This window comes from Eptesicus fuscus, chromosome 4 (assembly GCF_027574615.1).
Source record: "Eptesicus fuscus isolate TK198812 chromosome 4, DD_ASM_mEF_20220401, whole genome shotgun sequence".
Taxonomy (NCBI): domain Eukaryota; kingdom Metazoa; phylum Chordata; class Mammalia; order Chiroptera; family Vespertilionidae; genus Eptesicus; species Eptesicus fuscus.
The window spans coordinates 3,815,117-3,835,516 of NC_072476.1; the positions used below are offsets into that span (position 1 = coordinate 3,815,117).

Consider the following 20,400-nt stretch of genomic DNA (forward strand, 5'->3'; position numbering starts at 1 on the left):
CCACGTGAGGCCAGCCTCAGCCCAGGCCTGGCTCCTCAGCCGGCCGGCCTCCGCTCCCAGCAGCCCCTGGGCATGGCTCCCTGGTCCCGGGGGCCGGCGGGTAGTAGGGCAAGAAGAGGCTCTCAGAGGCGCAGCTCCTCATGGCGTGGTGCGTGTGGAGGAGCAGGCGCGGGAAGCGGTCTGTGAAGTACTGGACAAAGCTGTCGGGGACCTGGCCTAGCGCCTGCCGGACCTCACCCGGGAGCTCCCTGTAGTGGTGCTTCTGCAGGGCGAGAGCAGGGCCTGGCTCAGCGGAAGCGGAGACCAAGCCTTTCCAGGAGCCAGGCCCACCCCAGCCCCAGACGCACCTTGTTCCTCATGGCGCGGAGCAGGTCTCGCACCGAGGTCCCCTTATAGGACCGGAACCTTCGCAGATCTGTGGGCGGGGAAGTCTGGGCTAAGCGGTCCCCATTGGGCTCCCCATCCAGTCCCCCCCCTCGTGCCCGCCTCTACCTGTCTGCAGCGGCACTGTGATGTGCCTGTGCCAGTTGCCCCGGACCACGGCGGAGCCTCCTGCCTCCAGCGCCGTCACCAGGGGCCCCTGTTCGGACTCCTTCTCCAGCCAGTCACTGACGTCCTAGGGCCAACAGCTCCTGAGCCTGGGACCACCTTCTGAGGCCTCAGGGCCAGGAGCCCGCCCTCCTGTTGTCCCACCAGGTTGTCACCAACCCAGGGTGGGCACTGTTCTCCATCTCACAGGGGCAAACAGGCTCAGGGCCAGTGCTTTGCTCAGGGTCGTGCCTGATGGAATGGGCTACCTGGGCACAGGTTCAGCACGAGTGACCACTAGGGCTGAAAGGAGCAGGTGTGCTCTCTCACAAGGGGCGGCGTTGGGGGGGCGGGGTGACGAGTGGACTGGAGCGCCAAGATGGCAACAGTTAGGAGTTTGCTCCACCTTGGTTTAGGTAAGGAGCCGGGCTGCCTAGCGCAGGTAGACAAGTCCCTGTTCTCAGCCACTCTGGCCTCCCCTTTCTTGTTGCTCAGGACCCACACTTGGGACTTGCTAGCCCGTTCCCAAGGTTCCCCTGACCTGGAAGAACTGGAGCTGCTTGGCTCTGCTCCAAAAGAAGGGGTGGGCCAGCACCTGCCGAGCAGAGGGGCGCGCCTGCGGCCGAGGACTCAGCATGGCCTCCACCAGGCTCCGGGCAGCCACCTTGTCTGTGGGGGGGAGGGGGTGGCTTTAGGCCCCCAGCCTCATGCCCTGTTCCCTCCCTTTGCTGGGCCAGGTCCCTCTCACCATGGGCCTCTTCCTCCAGGTGAGCCAGACAGGGAGCCCCTGCGAGGATGTTTGCCTGGCGATAAAGACTCTCTCCAAAGGGGTGGCTGCCGCTGGAGAGCACGTAGTAGAACACGCAGCCTGCAGAGAAGATGTCCACCGCGCTGGTCTGGGCCGGAGGAAGGGGCGTTAAGGAGGAAGTCCGCCCGGAACTCTGCCTGGCTAACCTCTCCCAGGGGCGTCTGGCTCAGAGAAGAACTCAGGGATGCTTCTGAGAGTTAACCCCGTAGCCCTAGGTCCCTCCCCTCTGCACCACTGAAGGGTCCCATGGTTTTCACCCCAAATCTTTACCCCTACTGAGCTTCTAGCTCGGGTTTCCAGGCGCCATTCCTGCACATCTAGCAGGGAGCATGGGAAGTGGAGCCAGCCAGGGGTGTGGCAGGAGGCGGAGGTGAGGACTGATGGGTGGGGGAAGGGTGGGGGCAGTGGGGGAGAGAGGGCTGTCCACAGCCGCCCTGCACTAAGCTCTGCTGGTTGCCTCCAGAACTCCAGAAGTGAAAATGTTGGCCACTAATTAATTAAAAAGCGGAAGGACCTGACAGGCTCCTAACCGTGCCTCTGTCCTTGGGCCGGCAGGTGGCCCCTCTATCTTTCTCTAGACCTCAGGGGTGGGAGCAGCTTTGCCCAGCGATTCCTTTTGTGCCGCTGTCATCTATGCCCATGACTGTCACTTCCACACACAAACCTGCGGCCCCAAACTTGCATGTCTCTAGGGTCAGGCTCTGCGCTTCAACTATGTTCGCTCATCTGATGCTCCCCGGCCTCCACCCAGCGCTTCTCTACGCTGGCTGCAGGTGAAAACCCTGGCCTTGCCCCAGCGGATCGGGCTGGGTCACTGGACGTGGGGCCGGGCAGCTGACTCGTCTAAGTTCCCGGTGATTCTGCAGCACAGGGAAGAGGTAAAACCATTCTACCCAATTCTTAACCTCGGCACTATTGACACTCTGGGCCTGATAATTTTTATGGGGCGTGGTCAAAGGATATTTAGGTGCATCCTTGGTCTTTACCTACCCTACCAGATGCCAGTAACACCCCCCTACCCACCACGTGTGGTTACCAAAAGTATCTCCAGACATTACCCAGGGCCCCTGGGTGGTGGCATAGTCCCTGGTTGAGAACCACTGCTCTAGGTAGGAAAGGATGAATGAGCCCACTTTACAGATGAAGAAGCAAGCTCCAGCTCACACAGTGTGATGTGGAGCCCGGGCAGGAGGCCAGGTGATGGAGGACTCACCGGGCTGTCGGGGGGCGGGAGCTGCAGGAGCTCAGGTGCCATCCAGCCCTCTGTGCCGGGGACACCTGAGCGCAGGCTGAAGCTACAGCGGCCGGCTGCCAGCTTCTTGCACAGGCCGAAGTCGGAGAGGACCACCCTGCCTCGGCCCTGGCTCTCGGGCCCCGTGATGAGCACGTTGGTTGGCTTCAGGTCCCGGTGCACTGTGAGAGCGGGAGGCTCTGAGCGCAGGTGGGGAAGGCAGGGTGGGAGATGGGGAGCGCGGGGTGGGTGGGTACCTATGTGTAGAGAATGCAGGTGGGCCAGGCCAGACATGAGGTGCTGCAGCGCTGTCTCCGGCTCCAGGCCCCAGCAGTCCAGCTCTGGGTTTTCCACGTACTGAGGAGCAGAAGGGCAAGGTCACTGCGGCCGGGACCCTCCGGCCCTCACCCACACCGCCCTGCGCCCCAGCCTCACCTCCTGCAGGGAGGCAGGGCAGAGCTCCAGGGCGATGTAGTAGAACTGGGGTCCCCGCTCTGTACAGAAGTAGCGGAGCACGTTGGGGTGCCTGTCTGACTCTTGCAGCAGCTGGACCTCCCGCCGCACCAGGCCAAAGCATTCACGAAGGAGTCGCTTGACAGCCACTGCCCGCCCCTCAAACTGTCCCCTGGTAGGTGGGGGAATGGAGGTGCAGAGAGGGCAAAGGTTAGGACAGCTCTCCAAGGGACCATGCGGGAAGAGCTGTGAGAGCCACGTCTCCAGCCTGGCTCCTGGCCGCCACTCACCGGAAAACGAAAGTCCCGCCTGCCCCGCGGCCCAGCACGTCCTTGGGGTTAAAGGAGATCTTCCCCACCACAGTGAGCTGCTCAGCTAGGGGAGAGGAGGGCGGGTCTCAGGGAGCCGCCACTGCCCCGCCCAGCCCGGCCCTGCCTTCACCTTTCTTCCCCCTTCCATGCCCAGCCTGGTGCCCGACCGCGCAGGCCCCGGGCCTGGTGCTGCACGCACTGTGTGTGCGCTTGGGCAAGTCACTTCACCGTGGGACCTTGGTTTTCTCGTCCGCAAAGCAGCACAGACCCGGCACCTGCTCCGCAGCGGGCACAGTCCCCAGCACTCCCTCCTCTCTTCCAGCGGCGCTCTGCTCCTTGGCCCAGCTGGCCTACCCGTGCGCCTGCGTGTGCAGCCCTCCTTCCGGCTTCCAGCCTGTGCACCTGCTTTCCCTCATCTCTGAACCTTTGCCGGTGCTGTGGGTGCCACCCGGCCACTCCGTTCCACTCCCCGCGGCTCTCGGGGAATTCATCTTATCCTGGGACCAGAGCTCAGCCATCTCTTTAGGGCACTCACTATTCCCCCACACCTGAGGCGTGCCCCTGTGCTCACCCAGCCCCCTGTGTGTCACACTGCCTAGCAGCTGCTGTCTGCTCTAGGCTCCGCCTAGCAGTCATGAGAATGCCGAAGTAAAGAGTTTGGAGGCACTTTCAACCAGAGAAGTGAAGGCATCGTTGTTTTCCAAATGTATGTAATAGAGGAAATCCAGTATTACATAGAGTGTCTCCACGGAGTACAACAGGCTCCCTCTGGGTGTTTTGTGTTCTTAGATGCTTGCACTGAATGACTGCGATCACTTTGATTATTTTTTATAGTGGGTAAAAAAGTAGGTGTTTTATATGACAAGGTGTCCTGGCTGAGCCAGGGCTGGGGTTCAGCATCCTCCCGCCTCTGAGGATGCCTGGTGATGTGACGTGTAAGTACTTGAGAGGGCGCCTGGGGCGGAATGGACATCCTGTCAGTGACTGGGGCCTAATGGGCTGTGGTGGTGAGAGCAACAGGACAGTACGGAGGGACGACAGGGCCATTGGACGAGAACCACCTGGGGTGTCTAGGGAAAGACTTCTCAGGTCCAAAGGGCCAAGGAGATGAGTGTGTCGGGGTGCAGTGGAGCGACCCAGAGCCTGTAAGGGGACAGCAGCTGCAGCTCAGAGCTCGGTGGGGGACCTCCTAAAAGAGGTGACCCCTGAGGAAGGATAGCTGTTCCCTCTCTGCAGAGGAAGGTGAACACGTAGGTATAAGTTGGGAGCAGCATCGAGCCACATGTCGGTTGGACTTCAGCCTGAGTTTAGGCTCCACGGCATGAGGCTGTGGTTTGAGCAGTGACCAGGAGGTGCCAGTAGCAGTTTGTGCGAAGGACTGAAGGACAGCCCCGCCCAGAGCCAAAGAAGAAGTAGCCTGAACTGGTAGAAGGAGACCAAAGAGAGCACGGGGAAGGCCCAAGGGCAGTCTGTGTACCAGAGGAGGCTTGAAGGGACTGTTTATAGGAGCAAATGGAGAAAAAGAGAATGTTTAGAAAATAAAAAGCTCTAAAGAGGGGAAATGGTACCAAATGGCATCTAGGTAATTTACTGTCACTGTTACCAAATATGATATTATTTTAGCACACATATTAATACCATCACCTCTGTATGATTTTAAATAGTTTGTGTGTGTGTGTGTGTGTGTGTGTGTGTGTGTGTGTGTGTGTGTGTGTTTTAGCCCTAGCTGATTTGGCTCAGTGGACAGAGCATTGGCCTGTGTACTGAAGGGTCCTGGATTCGATTCCAGTCAAGGGCACATGCCTGGGTTGTGGGCTCGATCCCCATCAGGGGGCATGCAGGAGGTAGCCAATCAATGATTCTTTCTCATCATTGATGTTTCTATCTCTCTCCCTTTCCCTTCCTCTCTGAAATAAATAAAAATATATTTTAAAAAGACAAATTAAAAAATAAATTTTTTTAAAGAATAATTTTTTAATTGATTTTTAGAGATAGAGGAAGGGAAAGGGAGAGAGAGAAGAGAGAAACATCAATTGGCTTCCTCCTGCATGGCCCCTACCGGAGATTGAGCCACAACCCAGGCATGTGCCCTGACTGGGAATCAAATCGACCACCTTTTGGTGCACAGGACGATGCTCCAACCAACTGAACCACCCGGCCAGGGCTGATTTAAAAAAATTTAATCCGCACCTGAGGATATGTTTTTATTGATTTGAAAGAAAGAGAGATACAGGAGAGAGAGAGAGAGAGAGAGAGAGAGAGAGAGAGAGAGAGAGAGATCAGCTACCTCCTGTACAAGCCCCAACTGGGGATTGAAACCAGAATCTAGGTATGTACCCTGCCTGACTGGGAATCGGACCTGCAACCTATTGGTGCAGGGGACAACACTCTAACCAACTGAGCCACCCTGCCGGGCACCTCTGTGTGATTTAATAATGATGGGGTGGTCTCTCCCAATGAGGTGATGTCACTAGGTGTTATCATTTCCATGTGACAGATGGTGCTGGGTCCACACCCAGTTCTGTCTGACCCAGAATCTCTGACGATAATAAAAAAGAACGGCAGACCTTTCTAGAGTGCTCAGTTACATAGCAGGCACTGTTCAAACTATCTCCCTAACTCATTCAGGCTCAGCGACTCCACTAGTGGCTCCTAACAAACCGACTCTCTGTCCTTGACAAGCCCTTTCCTGTCACTTAAGCTCACCTTCAGGGTCTTCCAGTGGCTGGGTTTGCTCCGAGGGGCTCTGCAGCCTCTTCTGGTCCTGAGGGGTGGTCCCGGGGAGCTGGGGCAGAGCACCCTGTGAGGTGGGAGGGGGGCCCGCAGGTGCCAGGAGGGCCTGCTGCTGCTTCTCCGCCAGCTGCTGCTGCTGAAACACAGGGCGCAGGAGGGCTCAGCCCTGCTGGGCCCTGCCCGCGGGGGTCCCAGCAGCTGTGCCCGAGATGCCCTGCACCGGACTACGAACATAGACAGCACAGTAACAGGGGCTCAGGTGCCGCTGGGAGGAAGGCAGGGGCAGAATCGGAGTGAACTTGGAAAGGAGGGGCAGAGTTCTCCCCGGGCTCCCCTAAGACAGACCCAAGGTTGGGTGGTAGGCTTACCTGCCTCATGAAGAAGAGAATCCACCCTCCCAGGAGGACTGCAGTGAGGCTGGCCACCAGCAGGTCTTGGGGTCCCAGTCCTAGATACAAGTCTGCGGTGTTCTCTTCAGGGTGCAGCTCCAGGTCCCAAGGTTCCTCCCGACTCAGACTCAGGAGCTGGGAACACATGGGCTTTCACTCAGCACCTGCTGTCACTGGGAAACCCTTTGTCACCAGTACAGGGCTGGGTTTAGTTTAAGGGGCAGTGAGTGAGTGGCCCGTGTGGTGGGGGACAGAGCGCTCTCCGTGGTGCTGAAGGGGCAGCGATGAGTGCCCGCACGGTGTAGAGCGGGCGCTCTCCGTGGTCCTGAAGCATCAGGGTGCCCCAAACCTAGCTGGTGACCAGCATCTCCTGGGTGTCACTAAAAAATACAGATAGTTTTGAGGCAACACAACAAATGTAGATATCAATCTCCAGAGATTCTTAATTCACGGGGCTGGAGTGGGCATCCAGAGATTCTAATGAGCAACCAGACTTGAGAATTATTGTTCCAGGTCACGGCTGTTCCTTCCTTTAAAAAAAATGTTTTTAAATTGATTTCATAGCCTGGCTGGCGTGGCTCAGTGGTTGAGCGTCCACCTATGAACCAGGAATTCTCTGGTTTGATTCCAGTCATGGCATATGCCCGGGTTGTGAGCTTGATCCCCAGTGAGGGGAGTGCAGGAGACAGCTGATCAATGATTCTCTCTCATCATTGATGTTTTTTTTTCTCTCTCCCTCTCCCTTCCTCTCGGAAATTAATAAAAAATAAATAAAATTGATTTCATAGAGGGGGAGAGAGAGAGAGAGAGAGAGAGAGAGAGAGAGAGAGAGAGAGACATCAATGATGAGAGAGAATCATTAATTGGCTGCCTCCTGCAGGCCCCACACTGGAAATCAAGCCCCCAACCCAGGCATGTGCTCCGACTGGGAATCAAACCTTGATCTTGTTCATAGGTCACCACTCAACCACTGAGCCATGCTGGCTGGGCATGGCTGTTCCTTCTAACCCTGAACTACTAGTGATTCTTGTCCAATTCTCTCCTAGGAGAGCATGTTTTCATAGGTTTTCTGTTTTAACTTTCTCACTTGATAACCATTTTGTAACTTGTACACTGAAAAAGAGTAAAGAAAACTGTGACCTATGTTTCACAGTTTAGATGACCAATATCTTTTTGACACATCTAACAACAAAAATGGTTTTCCTTTTGGGAAATTGTGTGAGGTCAATTGACCCACTCCAAATGTTATTCATAGAAGGCTGAGGGAAATGTCCTATAGCTGCCCACTCACCTGCCAAGTCTCCCTCCAAGCCTCTGCCCTTTATGTATTTATTTTTTTTGGTTAATCATCACCTGAGGATATTTTTTCCATTTATTTTTAGAGAGAGTGGAAGGGAGGGGGACAGACAGAGAGAAAAACCATAGATGTGAGAGAGACACATTGATTCGTTGCCTCCAGGACATGCCCTGACTGGGGCCAGGGATCAAACCTGCAACCACGTTATGTGCCCTTGACTGGAATCGAACCTGGGACCCTTCAGTCCATGGGTTAACACTCTATCAAACCAGCCAAACCAGTCAGGGTGCCCTCTGCCCTTTTAGAACTGACCTCCAATAATAGGGCTGGGGCCTGCAGGCTCTTGGAGGGTCTAGTTTCAGCAGTTCTACTCCCTGGGGTGGGATGGACTCTCAGCATGGTGGTGTGCAGGACTGGGGGTGGCTCATGGTGTCCTAAAGGGCAGGGGAAAGTCCGTGGGCTGAAGGTGACCTCAGTCTTCCAGATCAGAAGCCAGGATCACTTCCTTCATTGTCATCGATTCCAAATTTGAGCTAGAGAATCTCACCAATGAGCAGCCACTGGCTAGGGAGGGCCACACTGCCTGAGGGGTATCGGACAGCCGTGCTAGGTGAGCCCTCTCGCTCTCCTGAGACTTGAAGTGTCACCTCATCGGTGGTGGGGCCATCCATGGAGGCCAGGGTCAGTCCACGAGGCTGCGGCAGAAGATGGAGAGTCATGAGTGAGGGGGCTCTCCTGCTCCAGCCCCTCTTTCCAGCCCCTCAGAGACCCCTTCTCACCACTAAGGCCACCCCTGTGTGAACCAGAGCTTTGGAAACATAGAAGCCAGCTTCGTCCTTCCCTATATACAGCGTCATCCTGGTGGGGGAGAGGAAGGGGAGAGGGATGAGTAATGGTTGTGGCTGTTTCAGTTGCACCATGTTCTTGTATTGTCCCCTCCCACGTCAGTTCTGGTCTTGGCCATGTGACTTGCTTGGGACAGTGAGACCATCGCCAATGTGATACAAGTAGAGGCTTTAGAAGTGCTTGTGTAAAGGGGCTTGTCCTCGCGTATGTTCTTTGGAACCCCAAGACCACCATGGAGGAAGCCCAGGCTAGCCTGATGAGGTCAGAGAGACCTTATCTGACAGCCTCTAGGCAATAGCCCATCCACTATGAGACAGGTGAGTGAGACCATCCTAGGGCATCCAGACTCAGCCAAGCCACCAGCTGACCGCACACATTAACTAAATCCTCCCAGACCCGAACACCAGCCAGCTGACGCACAGAATCTTGAAAAGTAATAAATGTTTGTTGTTTTGAAGCGCCCCCCCCCCTTTTCCTATTTATCCTTTAGGTTTCTATTTAGATGCCCTTTCCTCCAGGAAGTGTCCCACCACTCCCTCCTGCCCCCATCTCAATGTAGGTGCTCTTCCCGCACATCCCCGTGGCAAACCTACTCTCTTATCCCACCCTCTAGCACACCACAATTGCCTCTTCACACACCTGTCTCCTCTACTAGACTCTACGATTTCTGCAGGTAGGAACACTGACAGCATTACTGTATTCCCAGAGCCTAACAAGTGACTGGTACACAGTAAGTGCTCAATTAGTATTTGCAGCACAAACTGAATGAGAGGATAATCCCTGATTTTCCCAGCCTGTCTCTCGGCTCCCAAGATGGGGACTCTAAGGCTCTGAGTGCTTTAAGGCAGGGTGACAGTTAGTCTCAAACAACCAATAAGGCACAGCACCTGCCAAGCAGAACAGGTGCCCGCTGCAGCACTGGAGTGGAGACCGGGAGGCCCCTCCTCGGCCAGATCTGACCCTGTCACTTGCTGAACAGTGGGGCTATCTGGGGTCCTGGAACACACAAGGGGTGATGAGGGCACTAGTTATTAATAGCCAAACTGGCTGGTCAATAGCCAGCTTGAAATAGTTTGACCCCTAGTTCAACTGTACTGGTATGTCATGGTCAGACCTCATGCCTGCCCATTGGGCCTGGGCTACAACCCTTCCAGAGGGTCCTCCCCAGTCCCCAGGCATGAGCACCTACAGCAGCTGGATGTCCAAGACAGAGAAGTGGGTGGCTGTGTTCTGGGGGCGGGAGGCAGGCAGTCGGATGTGGCCCCAGCGGAGGGCTAGGAAGTGCAGCGTGTCCCGCGCCAGTGTGAGATGGGGCAGCTGGTGCAGGCTGTCCTGGTGCCAGGTGTAGATGCCCATCACAGGCACGCCCAAGTCTTGTGTCCACAGCACCGCCCCGCTTCCTGGGTCCACCGTTAGCAGCAGGCCCATCCCACAGGATGCCAGGTGGCTCATGTCTGCCAAGAAAGATGGAGATGTGCTCAGGGAGCTCTGACGGAGGCACCTCAGAGCTGCGCTGGGGTGGACCATCAGGAGGGCCGCTCAGGTGTGGAGCTCAGATGAGATCACCTGGAGGGTTGCAGGACATGGGAAGGTCAGTCATTTCACTGGGGGCTCTTTGATCCCTTGGGTCAACTGGGAGCTGTGTAGAATGTAGGGGTCAGTCAAGGTCATCTGAAGGTGACTCGTGTTGCTTGACAGAGATCACTTAGGATGTGGAGCAGTCAGTCACTCATGCTCTGACTGATGACCACTTAGGATGAGTAACAGGGTGACTTGGAGGCATGTGGGTCGCTTGGGTATCACAGGGAGTGTGAAGGAGGTCAGTCAGGGCCCTGGGGGTGCCACTTGTGATGTGTCAGTGTCATCTCTCATGTGAAGTGATGGAGTCAGGGAACCAGGGGGTGCCAAGGGGCACCTGTGCGGTAAATCAGCAAGTCTGGTTGGACAGTCATAATATCAAGGAGGTGGTCAGGGTTATCTGGGGAAAGGTCACTCAGGGTCATCTTTCAGGGGTCATTCAACATTGGGGGTCACTTAGGACACTTGGGGACTGCTCAGGATGTGTGGGTTGCTTGGAGTCACCAGGATGTAGGGAGACCTGGTTTGGCTCACTTGGAGTATGGAGGAGTGAAGATGTCAGGGCTGCTCAGGGTGCAGGAGGGTCATGCTGGGTGTTGAGGGGGTCATTCAGTGTGTGGGGTCCCTGAAGTGGTCAAATGGGTAAAACTGTGGTGAGCTTCGTCACGGAAGCCACTCAGGGATCCCTGAGTTGGGGACACTGCTCCAGAGAAAGGTGGCACTCACATTTCCCAGGGGAGTCGTCCATGGGGGGCGCTGAGTAGCGGCGGTAGGTGGTGTTCCAGCGCTGGCCGGGGGCCTGGGGGTCCTGCATGGTGACCGTGTACTCTGAGGATGCCCCGAAGCAAGGTTACCAGGCGTGCCCACGTGATGCTCCTCCCATGCCCACCTCAGCGGGTCTCATCTTGTGGGGGTGGGGCTTCTGAGCACCCAGCCTGGGGTAGAGGCTGCGGCATCCCAGGAACCAGGTCTATCTTGGTTGCTGCTCTATCTCCAGCTCTTTGTTCAGTGAAATATTCGTTGACTGACAAATCGACAGACTGGCCCAACTCAACTTGGATAGCAATTGCCAGGCCTGGATAGAGCAAAAGTGGGGGCTGCCCGGGGCTGGGGAGCAGCTGGGGCCTGACTCACGCGTGCGGCCGATGTAGAGGCGGGGCGTAGAGGTGCCTTCTGTGGTCAGTGTCATCTGTGTCTCCCCAGACTCAGGGTCCACCACAAACCAGGCGTCCTGCTTTCGGCCTGTGGAGGCGGAGAGTGTGCCAGCCCTCAAGATGGCCGGGAGAGGGTGTGCGGCCCGTTCCTCCTGCACCCCGCTGGCCCGTCAGGACCCAGGTCCCCGTCCCTGGTGCCGGGCCGGCCCCACAGGCTGGGGCTGGAGAGCTGCTTACCCGTGTAGAAGACGCCATCGGAGCTGCGGCACGGGGAGGCGTGGACCAGCTCGGGGATGGTGAACGGCAGTTTCTGAGGAGGGGAACATTCCAGGGAGGAGTGAGAGGGGAAGAACGCACACAGCCTCTCCTAGTAGTTATTATTGTTTCCATTTCCCAGAGCGGCTAGTAGCTGGGCTCTGCCTTTGAGAAGCGGGGGAACGGCCGTGGGTTTACGGACACCGAGAGACACGACAACCACATGGGCCGGTGCCTCTGGCGGGGACCCTGGGCAGGAAACACTGAGACACTTGGCAGAACTAATACGCGCTGCGAATAGGTGATGCTATGCACCATTGTTAAACTTCCTGGCGTCAGTCATTTACACGCAGGCTACGTGGGAAAGAGGCCTTGTTCTCAGAAATACACAACGACGCTTTAGAAGTAAAGGGCATAGTGCCTGCAACTCGCTCTTGAAAGGTTCAGAAAAAGACATTTTGTATGAAAAAATGCAATATTCTCAGCATTCTATCTATTAATCTATTTATCATCTACCGAGAGAGAACAATAAAGCAAATATGATGTTAAAATTAATGAATCTGGGTGAAGGGAATAAAGAATTTCTCTGTACTATTCTTGCATGTTTTCTTCTAGTTGAAATTATATCTAAATGAGAAGTTACACACACAGAAAAAGCTCAAAACTGCATGTACAGAGCTGTTGCCAGACGTATCCCAGAGACACAGCCCTACGGGAAGAGAACTGGGGGTCCCGGGGATAGAGGACCACCACCAAGAGGCCCTCACCACCTGGATGGGGAAGGCCCTGTTCCTGAAAGGGACTGAGGGCACCTACTGCGGATGCGGGAAGTTCATTCATTCACTCATTCATTCATTCAAGCCACCGGATGCCAGGATGTCAGGCTCCGGTAGCCCCTCCAGCCACTCGAGTCTCCAGGATGGTACAATGTGCAGACCCCAACCCCCCTAGTAAGCAAGAAAGACAAGAAAGAGGGCGCTGTAGGATGAGGCTGGAGAAGGGAGAAGGGAGCGTGTGCTGGGTGAGGCTGGAGAAGGGAGAAGGGAGCGTGTGCTGGGTGAGGCTGGAGAAGGGAGAAGGGAGCGTGTGCTGGGTGAGGCTGGAGAAGGGAGAAGGGAGCGTGTGCTGGGTGAGGCTGGAGAAGGGAGAAGGGAGCGTGTGCTGGGTGAGGCTGTAGAAGGGAGAAGGGAGCGTGCGCTGGGTGAGGCTGGAGAAGGGAGAAGGGAGCGTGCTGTGAGATGAGGCTGGAGAAGGGAGAAGGGAGCGTGCGCTGGGGGAGGCTGTCCACCTTCCCACTGTGTGCCGAGCCCTGGCATCCTCTGCAGAACACTCAGATTCCGGCCAGACTGTTGCTCTGCCCCCTCAGTGCTCTGCCTAACAAACGCCCCGGCTCTCCCACCTCCAAGGACTGAAGGAAACACACCATCAATCCCTGCTGTTTCTGGGTCCCCAAGGTGTACAGGCTGCCATCAGCTGGGTCTGAGAGAAAGGCCGTTCTGTGAGCAGAGAGGAATGGGAGGGGAGGGGGTTGGATGCACGTGTCCTGGTTTCACAAAGACGCCCTTTCCCTCCCACTTCCTAGCGAGTAGGAGCCACCTTTGCAGGACGCACCACAGAGCTCTGGGCCCAGTGCTCCCCTACGTCTATCTGCACCCCACCCCCATCCACACTCCCTCCAGACACCACGCCATCTCCCAGAAGCCCCTCCTTAGAAGGCCGCAGGTTCACTTACTCTGTGACGTACATTGGCCCTTGGATGATGGGATCTGCAGGGACAGGGACGGGGAGCATGAGTTGGCCCCCTCCGGACTCCCACCAACAATCATGGCTTCTCCTCACTGGGTGCTTGCCGAGTGCCAGGCCCCAGCCCAAGCATGTGACATGCATGTACCGTAATCTCCCTGAGAGCTCTGCGAGGGAGGGCCATTACCCTTGGCTTCATTCTACAGTGAGGACCTTGATGTTCAGGGCGGTAGAGTGACTCTCCCAAGGCCACACAGCTGCTAAGTGGCGAAGCTGCTGCAGACACTGGCTTGTGGGATTCTAGACCCATGTTCTTACCCTCCATGTCATAGTGACACCACTCTAACGCGGGGTCCAAGGAGGAAGGAGTGACCGGCCCTTGCTCACCATCCCTCAGTGTCCACTTCACGTCCCCTGTCTGCTTGCTGAGTGCGTGGAGACTCCCGTCCAAGGTGGACACAAGCAGGAGGCTCTCCGGCCCGAGGGTCTGGACCTGCAGTGGGAAACAAAGTCACCCTCTGAGAGGCCTGGGGCCGGCCCTTGCTCTTGCCCCAGGCAGGGCTGGCTGTGGCTCCTTGGTCCCCTGGAGACAGAGGGAGAGGAAGGATGACTGGGGAAGCTGCTGGCTCCGCCCATTGATCTCCTTGACCCTGGAAAGGGACCCATCTCCCGCTGTGTCCAAAGTGCCTCCCCGCCCCCACCCAGTTCCTTCTGGGTTCCCAAAGGAGAAGGAAGACCTTTACATCGAAGGCACTGCCGCTGGTCCTTAGGCCTGGGAGGCCAGGCTGTGCTCTCACCTTTGTGAGGTGAGGGAGGCGCAGGAAGGTAAGGCAATGGGCCGCGCAGGTAGCTAACGGCAGGACGGGGACTGGAACCACCGTCTCGGACATCCCAGCACGGGTCTCTTTCTCCTTGGCCACACCGTCTGCCTCTCCTGAGGAGGGCCCCTTCCTTCCTCCCCAGGCCAGCTCAGCGCTTTGGGTGCCAGGCTGGGGCCCCCCAATCGAGGCCGGGGTGCTGGGGAGGCTGGAGCGGCCCTTCCACCTGGCCCTGCTGGGCCAGCTCCGGCTCCCGCCCCTCCTTGGACAAACAGGGTGAGGCTGAGCTCCGGCAGCAGCCCTAACATCCGGGTGGCCCGCCACCCCGGCAGAGCCACGTCCGCCCCAGGACCCTGGGTCTGGGTGGAGAGTCGGGGAGCTGCCCGCCCTCTGGTCTGCCACCTGCACCCGCGTGGGAGGAGCCGCGGAGAAGGGGCTGCAGACCCCTGGCTCACAGAGGACTGTTGTTTGACCGCAATCGCATTTAAAATTAGTTTTTAAATTAACTGCCAATTAAAATACTGGAAAGGTTTTACTTAAAATCTGGATCTCTGATTTTTCACATTTTTCTGGAAACACCAGATGTCAGCGCACTGGGCTCACATTCCCACTTGGCAACCCTGGGGTGGACTCAGCGCTGGCGCTGGGCGTGGGGCGCCCACTGACGGGTCCGTTACCGGCCCCGGGGGCTCCAGGCCGGAGAGCTCAGCGCCGGCGCCGCCCCGCCGCGGGGTCCGGGCTGGGCCTCCTGCCTCCGAGGCATTTCTGGGCGCCTCCCTCCCTGCCTGCGCCCCTCTCCTCCGGCGGGCTCCCCGGTCCTCAGCCCGGCCGTTCTGGGGGAGGGAGGCACGTGTGGCCCCCCGTAACGGCTGTAACACTGGGCACGGGGCGCACTTCTCCGAGGACCCTCAGTTGCCCCATTTCCCGAGGCACCTGGGATCCCAGGAGCTGGGGGAGGCCCTGCCGCAAAGCCAGCTCCCGCGCCCACCCCGTCCGCAGTCCGCACCGGCGCTGGGGAGGCGGGGTGTTGGGTCCCCCGCGCCTTTCCACGCCGGCAACTCCCCCAAACGGAGAGGTTTTCACTCGCAGGGACCCACGGGGTCACCGGGCCGAGGAGGGCGAGGCGCCCCGCTGCCCCGCGGCTCCAGCCCGCGCGCCCCCCGCGCCCCCCGCGCCCACGGACCTGACCTGGGAGGCGGCGTCGCCCCTTCTCACCTGCCGCACCGCCGTCCCCAGCAGCGCCGCCAGCGGGAGCCAGAGCCGGAGCCCGAGCCCCAGCCCCAGCCGCCCGCCCGCCCCGCCGGCCGCGCTCGCCATGGCCGGGCAGCAGCTCGGCCGGTCCCTGCGCGCCTCCCCGCGACAGCGCGGCCGTTCAGCCCGGAGACTCCGCCCCGGCCGGCCAGCCGGGTGCGCGGGGCTGGCGCACCCCTCCCGCCGCCCCTCCCGCCACCCGCCGGCCCCGGCCCCGCGCGAGGCCAGCGCGGGCTCCCGGGAGGCAGCCCCGCCGGCACGGCCGAGCGCGGCACACGCAGCTCCAGCTCACCCCGCGGTGCCCCAGCAAACACCCCAACACCCGGCTCAGGACTGAGGTCAGGGTCGCGGCCGGCCTCGGGGTGCGCTCTGCGAGGGCGTGGCCTCTGCGGGGGGGGGGGGGGATGCCGGGCCGGCGGGGCTGACTCCCGCACTCACTCAGTCGGTGCTGGTCCTGCCGCCGGCGCCAGGCGCGACGGAGCTGCCCCGCAGACCGGCTGGTCCCCGCGGGGGGTGCTGCACGGCCGGCCTCGCGGCTGCAGACCCACCGGCTGGTCCAGGGCGGTCTCCAGGGGTCCAATCAGCTGTCGGTTCGCCTGCCGCTTCTCCCTCATCCCGTATAAAATCCTTGCCGATCTGAGGCCAGAAGCCTGGCTCTGCCGCCTTCGCCTCGCCCCCCTTGTCCCCCTCGGCCCTCCGCACCTCACCCACAGCCGGGACCCCCGCCAGCCGGCTCAGAGCCTCCCCTCCGCCTGGTGACAGTGCCTCTCCAGTGACCGGACCCCCACCCGGACCTCCTCACAGCTCCGAATGGCTTTGCCTTCAGGAGCCTTCCCACCCCGCAGCCGCCGCCCCTTCATCCTCCCTGCACCGGCCCCTGACCTAAAGGACACTGCTTCCGCCCCTCACTCTGCCCGCCCCTCCAGCCCCTTCCTGGTGCTTGTCCAGCGCAGCCCTCCCAACTGACCACCGACAGCATCCCCGTCCCAAGCTGGCTTTCCTAGAAGCAGAGCCCAGGGGCCTGTGAGGGAGTGGGAGGGAGAGGAGAAAGAAGCCAGTGGCATGGGGGCTCGGCTGGAGGGACCTTCAGCCTCTCCCACAGGGAGTCCCGCAGGCCAGCCTCGGTGCTCCCGGGCCTGCCAGCCTGGGGCTGCGGGCCGCTCCCAGGGGCTGGCTATGGCCTCCCAGGTACGGCAGCTTCCATCAGCTGAGCCCTTAGGAACCACGCTCAGCAATTGGGGGCGGGGTGCCGGGGTCTCTAGAGGGGAGGAGGCAGGCAGGACCAGTGTCCACTATGACTGGTGATCTCAGTTTCCTCGCTCTGCCTCCAACCCAACTAAATCTTGTTCTGGAAAGATGCTACCAACCATCTTTTGTTCCTATTCCAGAGCCCGGATCCTCCCACGGATCCTCCACCTGCCCTCTGCGCAGCAACCCCTCCTCATGTTCCCAGAGACCTTGGGGATTGCTGCTCCAAACTCACATGCTCACCTGCATTTTTATTTGTTCTTTTTTTAAAACATATTTTTATTGATTTCAGAGAGAAAGGGAGAAGAAGAGAGAGATAGAAACATCAATGATGAGAGAGAATCATCTATCAGTTGCCTCCTGCACCGCCCCCCCCCCGCCCCCCCCGCCCCCCCCTGCCCCCCGGAATCGAACCAGCGACCTCTTGGTGCATGGGATGAGGCTCAACCAACTGAGCCACACTGGCCGGGCTTGTGGGTATTTTCTTAAGCAACACAAAAGATGTAGAAGCTATAAAAGAAAAAATATATATTTGTACCATCCTATATAATCCTATATAATAAAAGCCTAATATGCTAAGTGTCCAGTTGGCCATTCAACCAATCAAAGCGTCATATGCTAATGATATGCTAAGGCCGCTCAACCGCTCACTATGATGTGCACTGACCACCAGGGGACAGACACTCTGACCAGTAGGTTAGCTTGCTGCTGGGGTCCGGCCTATTGGGACTGAGCAAGATGGGCTGAACATGCCCTGGAGCCTTCCCACAGTTCCTCCCTGGATGGCCAACTTCCCATGTCTCTCCCAACCCCTATCATGCACCAGTGGGGTCCCTTGGCCTGGCCTGCGCCCTCTTGCAATCTGGGCTGAGGGACACCCCCCCCCCCGAGTGCACAAATTTTGTGCACTGGACCTCTAGTAAAAGCATAATATGCTAAGTGTCCAACGGATTTGTTGACTATTTGGTCAATCGCTGGGCCAGTTGCTATGACATGCACTGACCACCAGATGGCAGACGCTCCAACCGGTAGGTTAACTTGCTGCTGGGGTCAGGCTGATAGGGACTGGGCGAGAGGGCCGGATATGTCCTGGAGCCCTCCTGTGGTCCCTCCGGGGCTTGCCGGCCCCCATTGCCCTGATCAGGAGTGGGCGAGACTACCCGATTGGCCCCGATCTCAGGCCAGGCCGAGGGACCCCACCATGCACGAATCCGTGCACCGGGCCTCCAGTATAGAAAAGAAAAAACATTAGAAGGGCAAAAGATACCATAAATAAACACATGATTAGAAAAATATGAGCAACACAGAAGATAAAGATTAACACATACACACTGCTTGTATAAATCGACAAGAAAAAAAAAACAACCTCAAAATATGCAAAGGCTATGAGTAGGCACTTACATCAGAACCACTTTAACCATTCAAAAATGCATTCAAAATCACTAGCAGTCAGGGAAATGGTTAAATAGAAAATTTTAAAAGTAACAAATACTTAAAAAGTAACATATCACATTATGCCCATATATTGGCAAACATTAAAAAGAAGGTTGCGTGATGGCAGGTGCTGATAACTGTGGAAGCTGACTTGTGAGTATTTGGGGGCTCAATCATACTGTTTTATCTACTTTCAAATGCATAGGAATGTCCACCAGAAACAGGAAAAGCACCTCAAGCACACAGAAGAAGCCACGCCTACTGCCGCCAGGGCTTGGCGAAGAGCACGCTGTCCTGTGGGGCTGGCGGAAATGTAAATTTTCATAGACGTTTTAGAACGCAATCTGGAAACAATTGTTTAAGATAAAAAATGCAAGGCCCATTTGACCTGGAAAACTCCCATAGAAAAATATTTTTACATAAAATGTATCTTAAAATATATATATTTAAAATGCTTATAATGGCCCTAGCTGGTTTGGCTCAGTGGATAGAGCATTGGCCTGCTGACTGAAGGGTCCCGGGTTCAATTCCGGTCAAGGGCACATTCCCAGGTTGCGGGCTTGAACCCCAGTGGGGATGTGTGCAGGATGATTCTCTCTCATCATTGATGTTTCTGTCTCTCTCCCTCTCCCTTCCTCTCTGAAATCAATAAAAAAAATATATATATATATATTTAAAATGCTTGTAACGGTGACAGTATAAGGGTGCTATGGCAGCATTGTTCTTAGAAACAGAGCAAGCTCCCCTCCACTGAGAAACTGCTCACCTCTTTACAGAACCCTGCGCTCGAGGCCGCCGCTACAAACAGCAGTGTGTTCATTAGCTGGAAAGATGCTGCCAGGACTTACAACTGAGTAAGAATTGCAAGCTGCAGACATTATAGGAATCTACTGTTTTGGACAATGAACTCACTTTTTTCCAAAGGAAAGGGGCCTGAACTTGTCACCATGAAGATTCCAAGAAGCGCCTGTCGGAAAGCTCGTGCTTTAGTTATGTGTGGGTGACCGTTATTGTAGGAGCCATTTCTGTAAAGCCATAGAGATGCAGATTATTTTATATGAGCATGGATAAAAACACAGAAGCAATATATCGATTTGTTAGCAATTGTTTTGTGGTAGACTGGAGGGGATATGGTATATTAATGAAGGAGTAAAATCAGCAAAAAGAAAAAAAGTTTTTAAAAAAGCTGTTAAAAAACACACCTCACGGCTCTGCCCCATTTATGTAAAAGTCGCTGTGCACACGTGCTGTGAGAGTCCTTAGCCAAGTGCAGTAGCTAGGTACCATGCACAGCAACTGCAGCCCCCGTGTCCCACACCCCTCCAGTCTGAGCATTCAGCCCGCCAGGAACCTTCACAGCTCCATCCTCTGAGTATCAAGTAGGTTTGCTGAAAAAATATAAGGCCCTCTCCTTGCGTCACATACACTGAGTGGCCAGATTATTATGATCTCTGAACACATAATAATCTGGCCATTCAGTGTATACATATATATATATATATATATCTACTGGAGGCCCGGTGCACGAAATTCGTGCATTGGGGGGGGGGTGTGCCTCAGCTCACCCTGCACACTCTCCAATCTGGGACCCCTCGAGGGATGTCCGACTGCCCGTATAGTCCCGATCCCACCAGAATCGGGTCTAAACGGGCAGTCGGACATCCCTCTCACAATCCAGGACTGCTGGCTCCCAACTGCTCACCTGCCTGCCTTCCTGATTGCCCCTAACTGCTTCTGCCTGCCAGCCTGATCACCCCCTAACCACTCCCATGCCAGCCTGATTGATGTCTAACTGCTCCCCTGCCAGCCTGTTTGCCCCCAACTTTCCTCCTCTGCCGGCCTGGTCACCCCTAACTGCCCTCCCATGCTGGCCTGATCGCCCCCAACTGCCTTCCCTTGCAGGCTTGGCCCCTCCCAACTGCCCTCCCCTGCTGGCCATCTTGTGGCGGCCATCTTGTGTCCACATGGGGGCAGGATCTTTGACCACATGGGGGCATCCATATTGTGTGTTGGAGTGATGGTCAACATGCATATTACTCTTTTATTAGATAGGATAGAGGTCAAGATAACAAATCCAGTGGGGGCCAGCTGGTTTGCCCTGAAGGATGTTCCGGATCAGGGTGGGGGTTCTCTTGGGGCGTGGGGCGGCCTGTGGTGGTTTGCAGGCCAGCCATGCCCCCCGGCGACCCAAGTGGAGGCCCTGGTATCTGGAATTTATTTACTATTGAAACTTTGTAGCCTGGAGCGGAGCCAAGCCTCCTGCTCGCTCTGTGGCGGCAGCCATTTCTGTTGGAATTTATTTATCTTCTATAATTGAAACTTT

The 20,400-nt window shown here is 56.8% G+C and overlaps 1 protein-coding gene across 1 annotated transcript; it reads right to left on the reverse strand.

The window, feature by feature from the left end:
• Positions 1-16: 16 nt before the first annotated feature.
• ERN2 (endoplasmic reticulum to nucleus signaling 2) lies at positions 17-15,461 on the reverse strand. Its single transcript, XM_054714137.1, has 22 exons — positions 15,360-15,461; positions 13,714-13,819; positions 13,316-13,349; positions 13,007-13,079; positions 11,566-11,638; positions 11,309-11,416; positions 10,901-11,002; positions 9,786-10,050; positions 8,530-8,608; positions 8,298-8,445; positions 8,063-8,184; positions 6,433-6,588; positions 6,038-6,200; positions 3,311-3,395; positions 3,003-3,192; positions 2,825-2,924; positions 2,550-2,749; positions 1,277-1,424; positions 1,070-1,197; positions 493-616; positions 348-415; positions 17-262 (listed from the first exon to the last, which is right to left on the reverse strand). The coding sequence occupies exons 1-22, from the start codon at positions 15,459-15,461 to the stop codon at positions 17-19; spliced, it is 2,820 nt and encodes a 939-aa protein (XP_054570112.1).
• Between the last annotated feature and the right edge of the window lie 4,939 nt (positions 15,462-20,400).

What these genes read in the sequence shown, in the direction of transcription:
- ERN2 (XM_054714137.1), bottom strand. Translation starts at nt 15,461, where the DNA reads ATGGCGAGCGCGGCCGGCGGGGCGGGCGGGCGGCTGGGGCTGGGGCTC. An exon ending in CCTGGAGGAAGAGGCCCATG is followed by an intron (nt 1,198 to 1,276) that starts GTGAGAGGGACC and finishes TCCCCCCCACAG; the next exon opens with ACAAGGTGGCTGCCCGGAGC. An exon ending in TCCGCGCCATGAGGAACAAG is followed by an intron (nt 263 to 347) that starts GTGCGTCTGGGG and finishes CTCGCCCTGCAG; the next exon opens with AAGCACCACTACAGGGAGCT.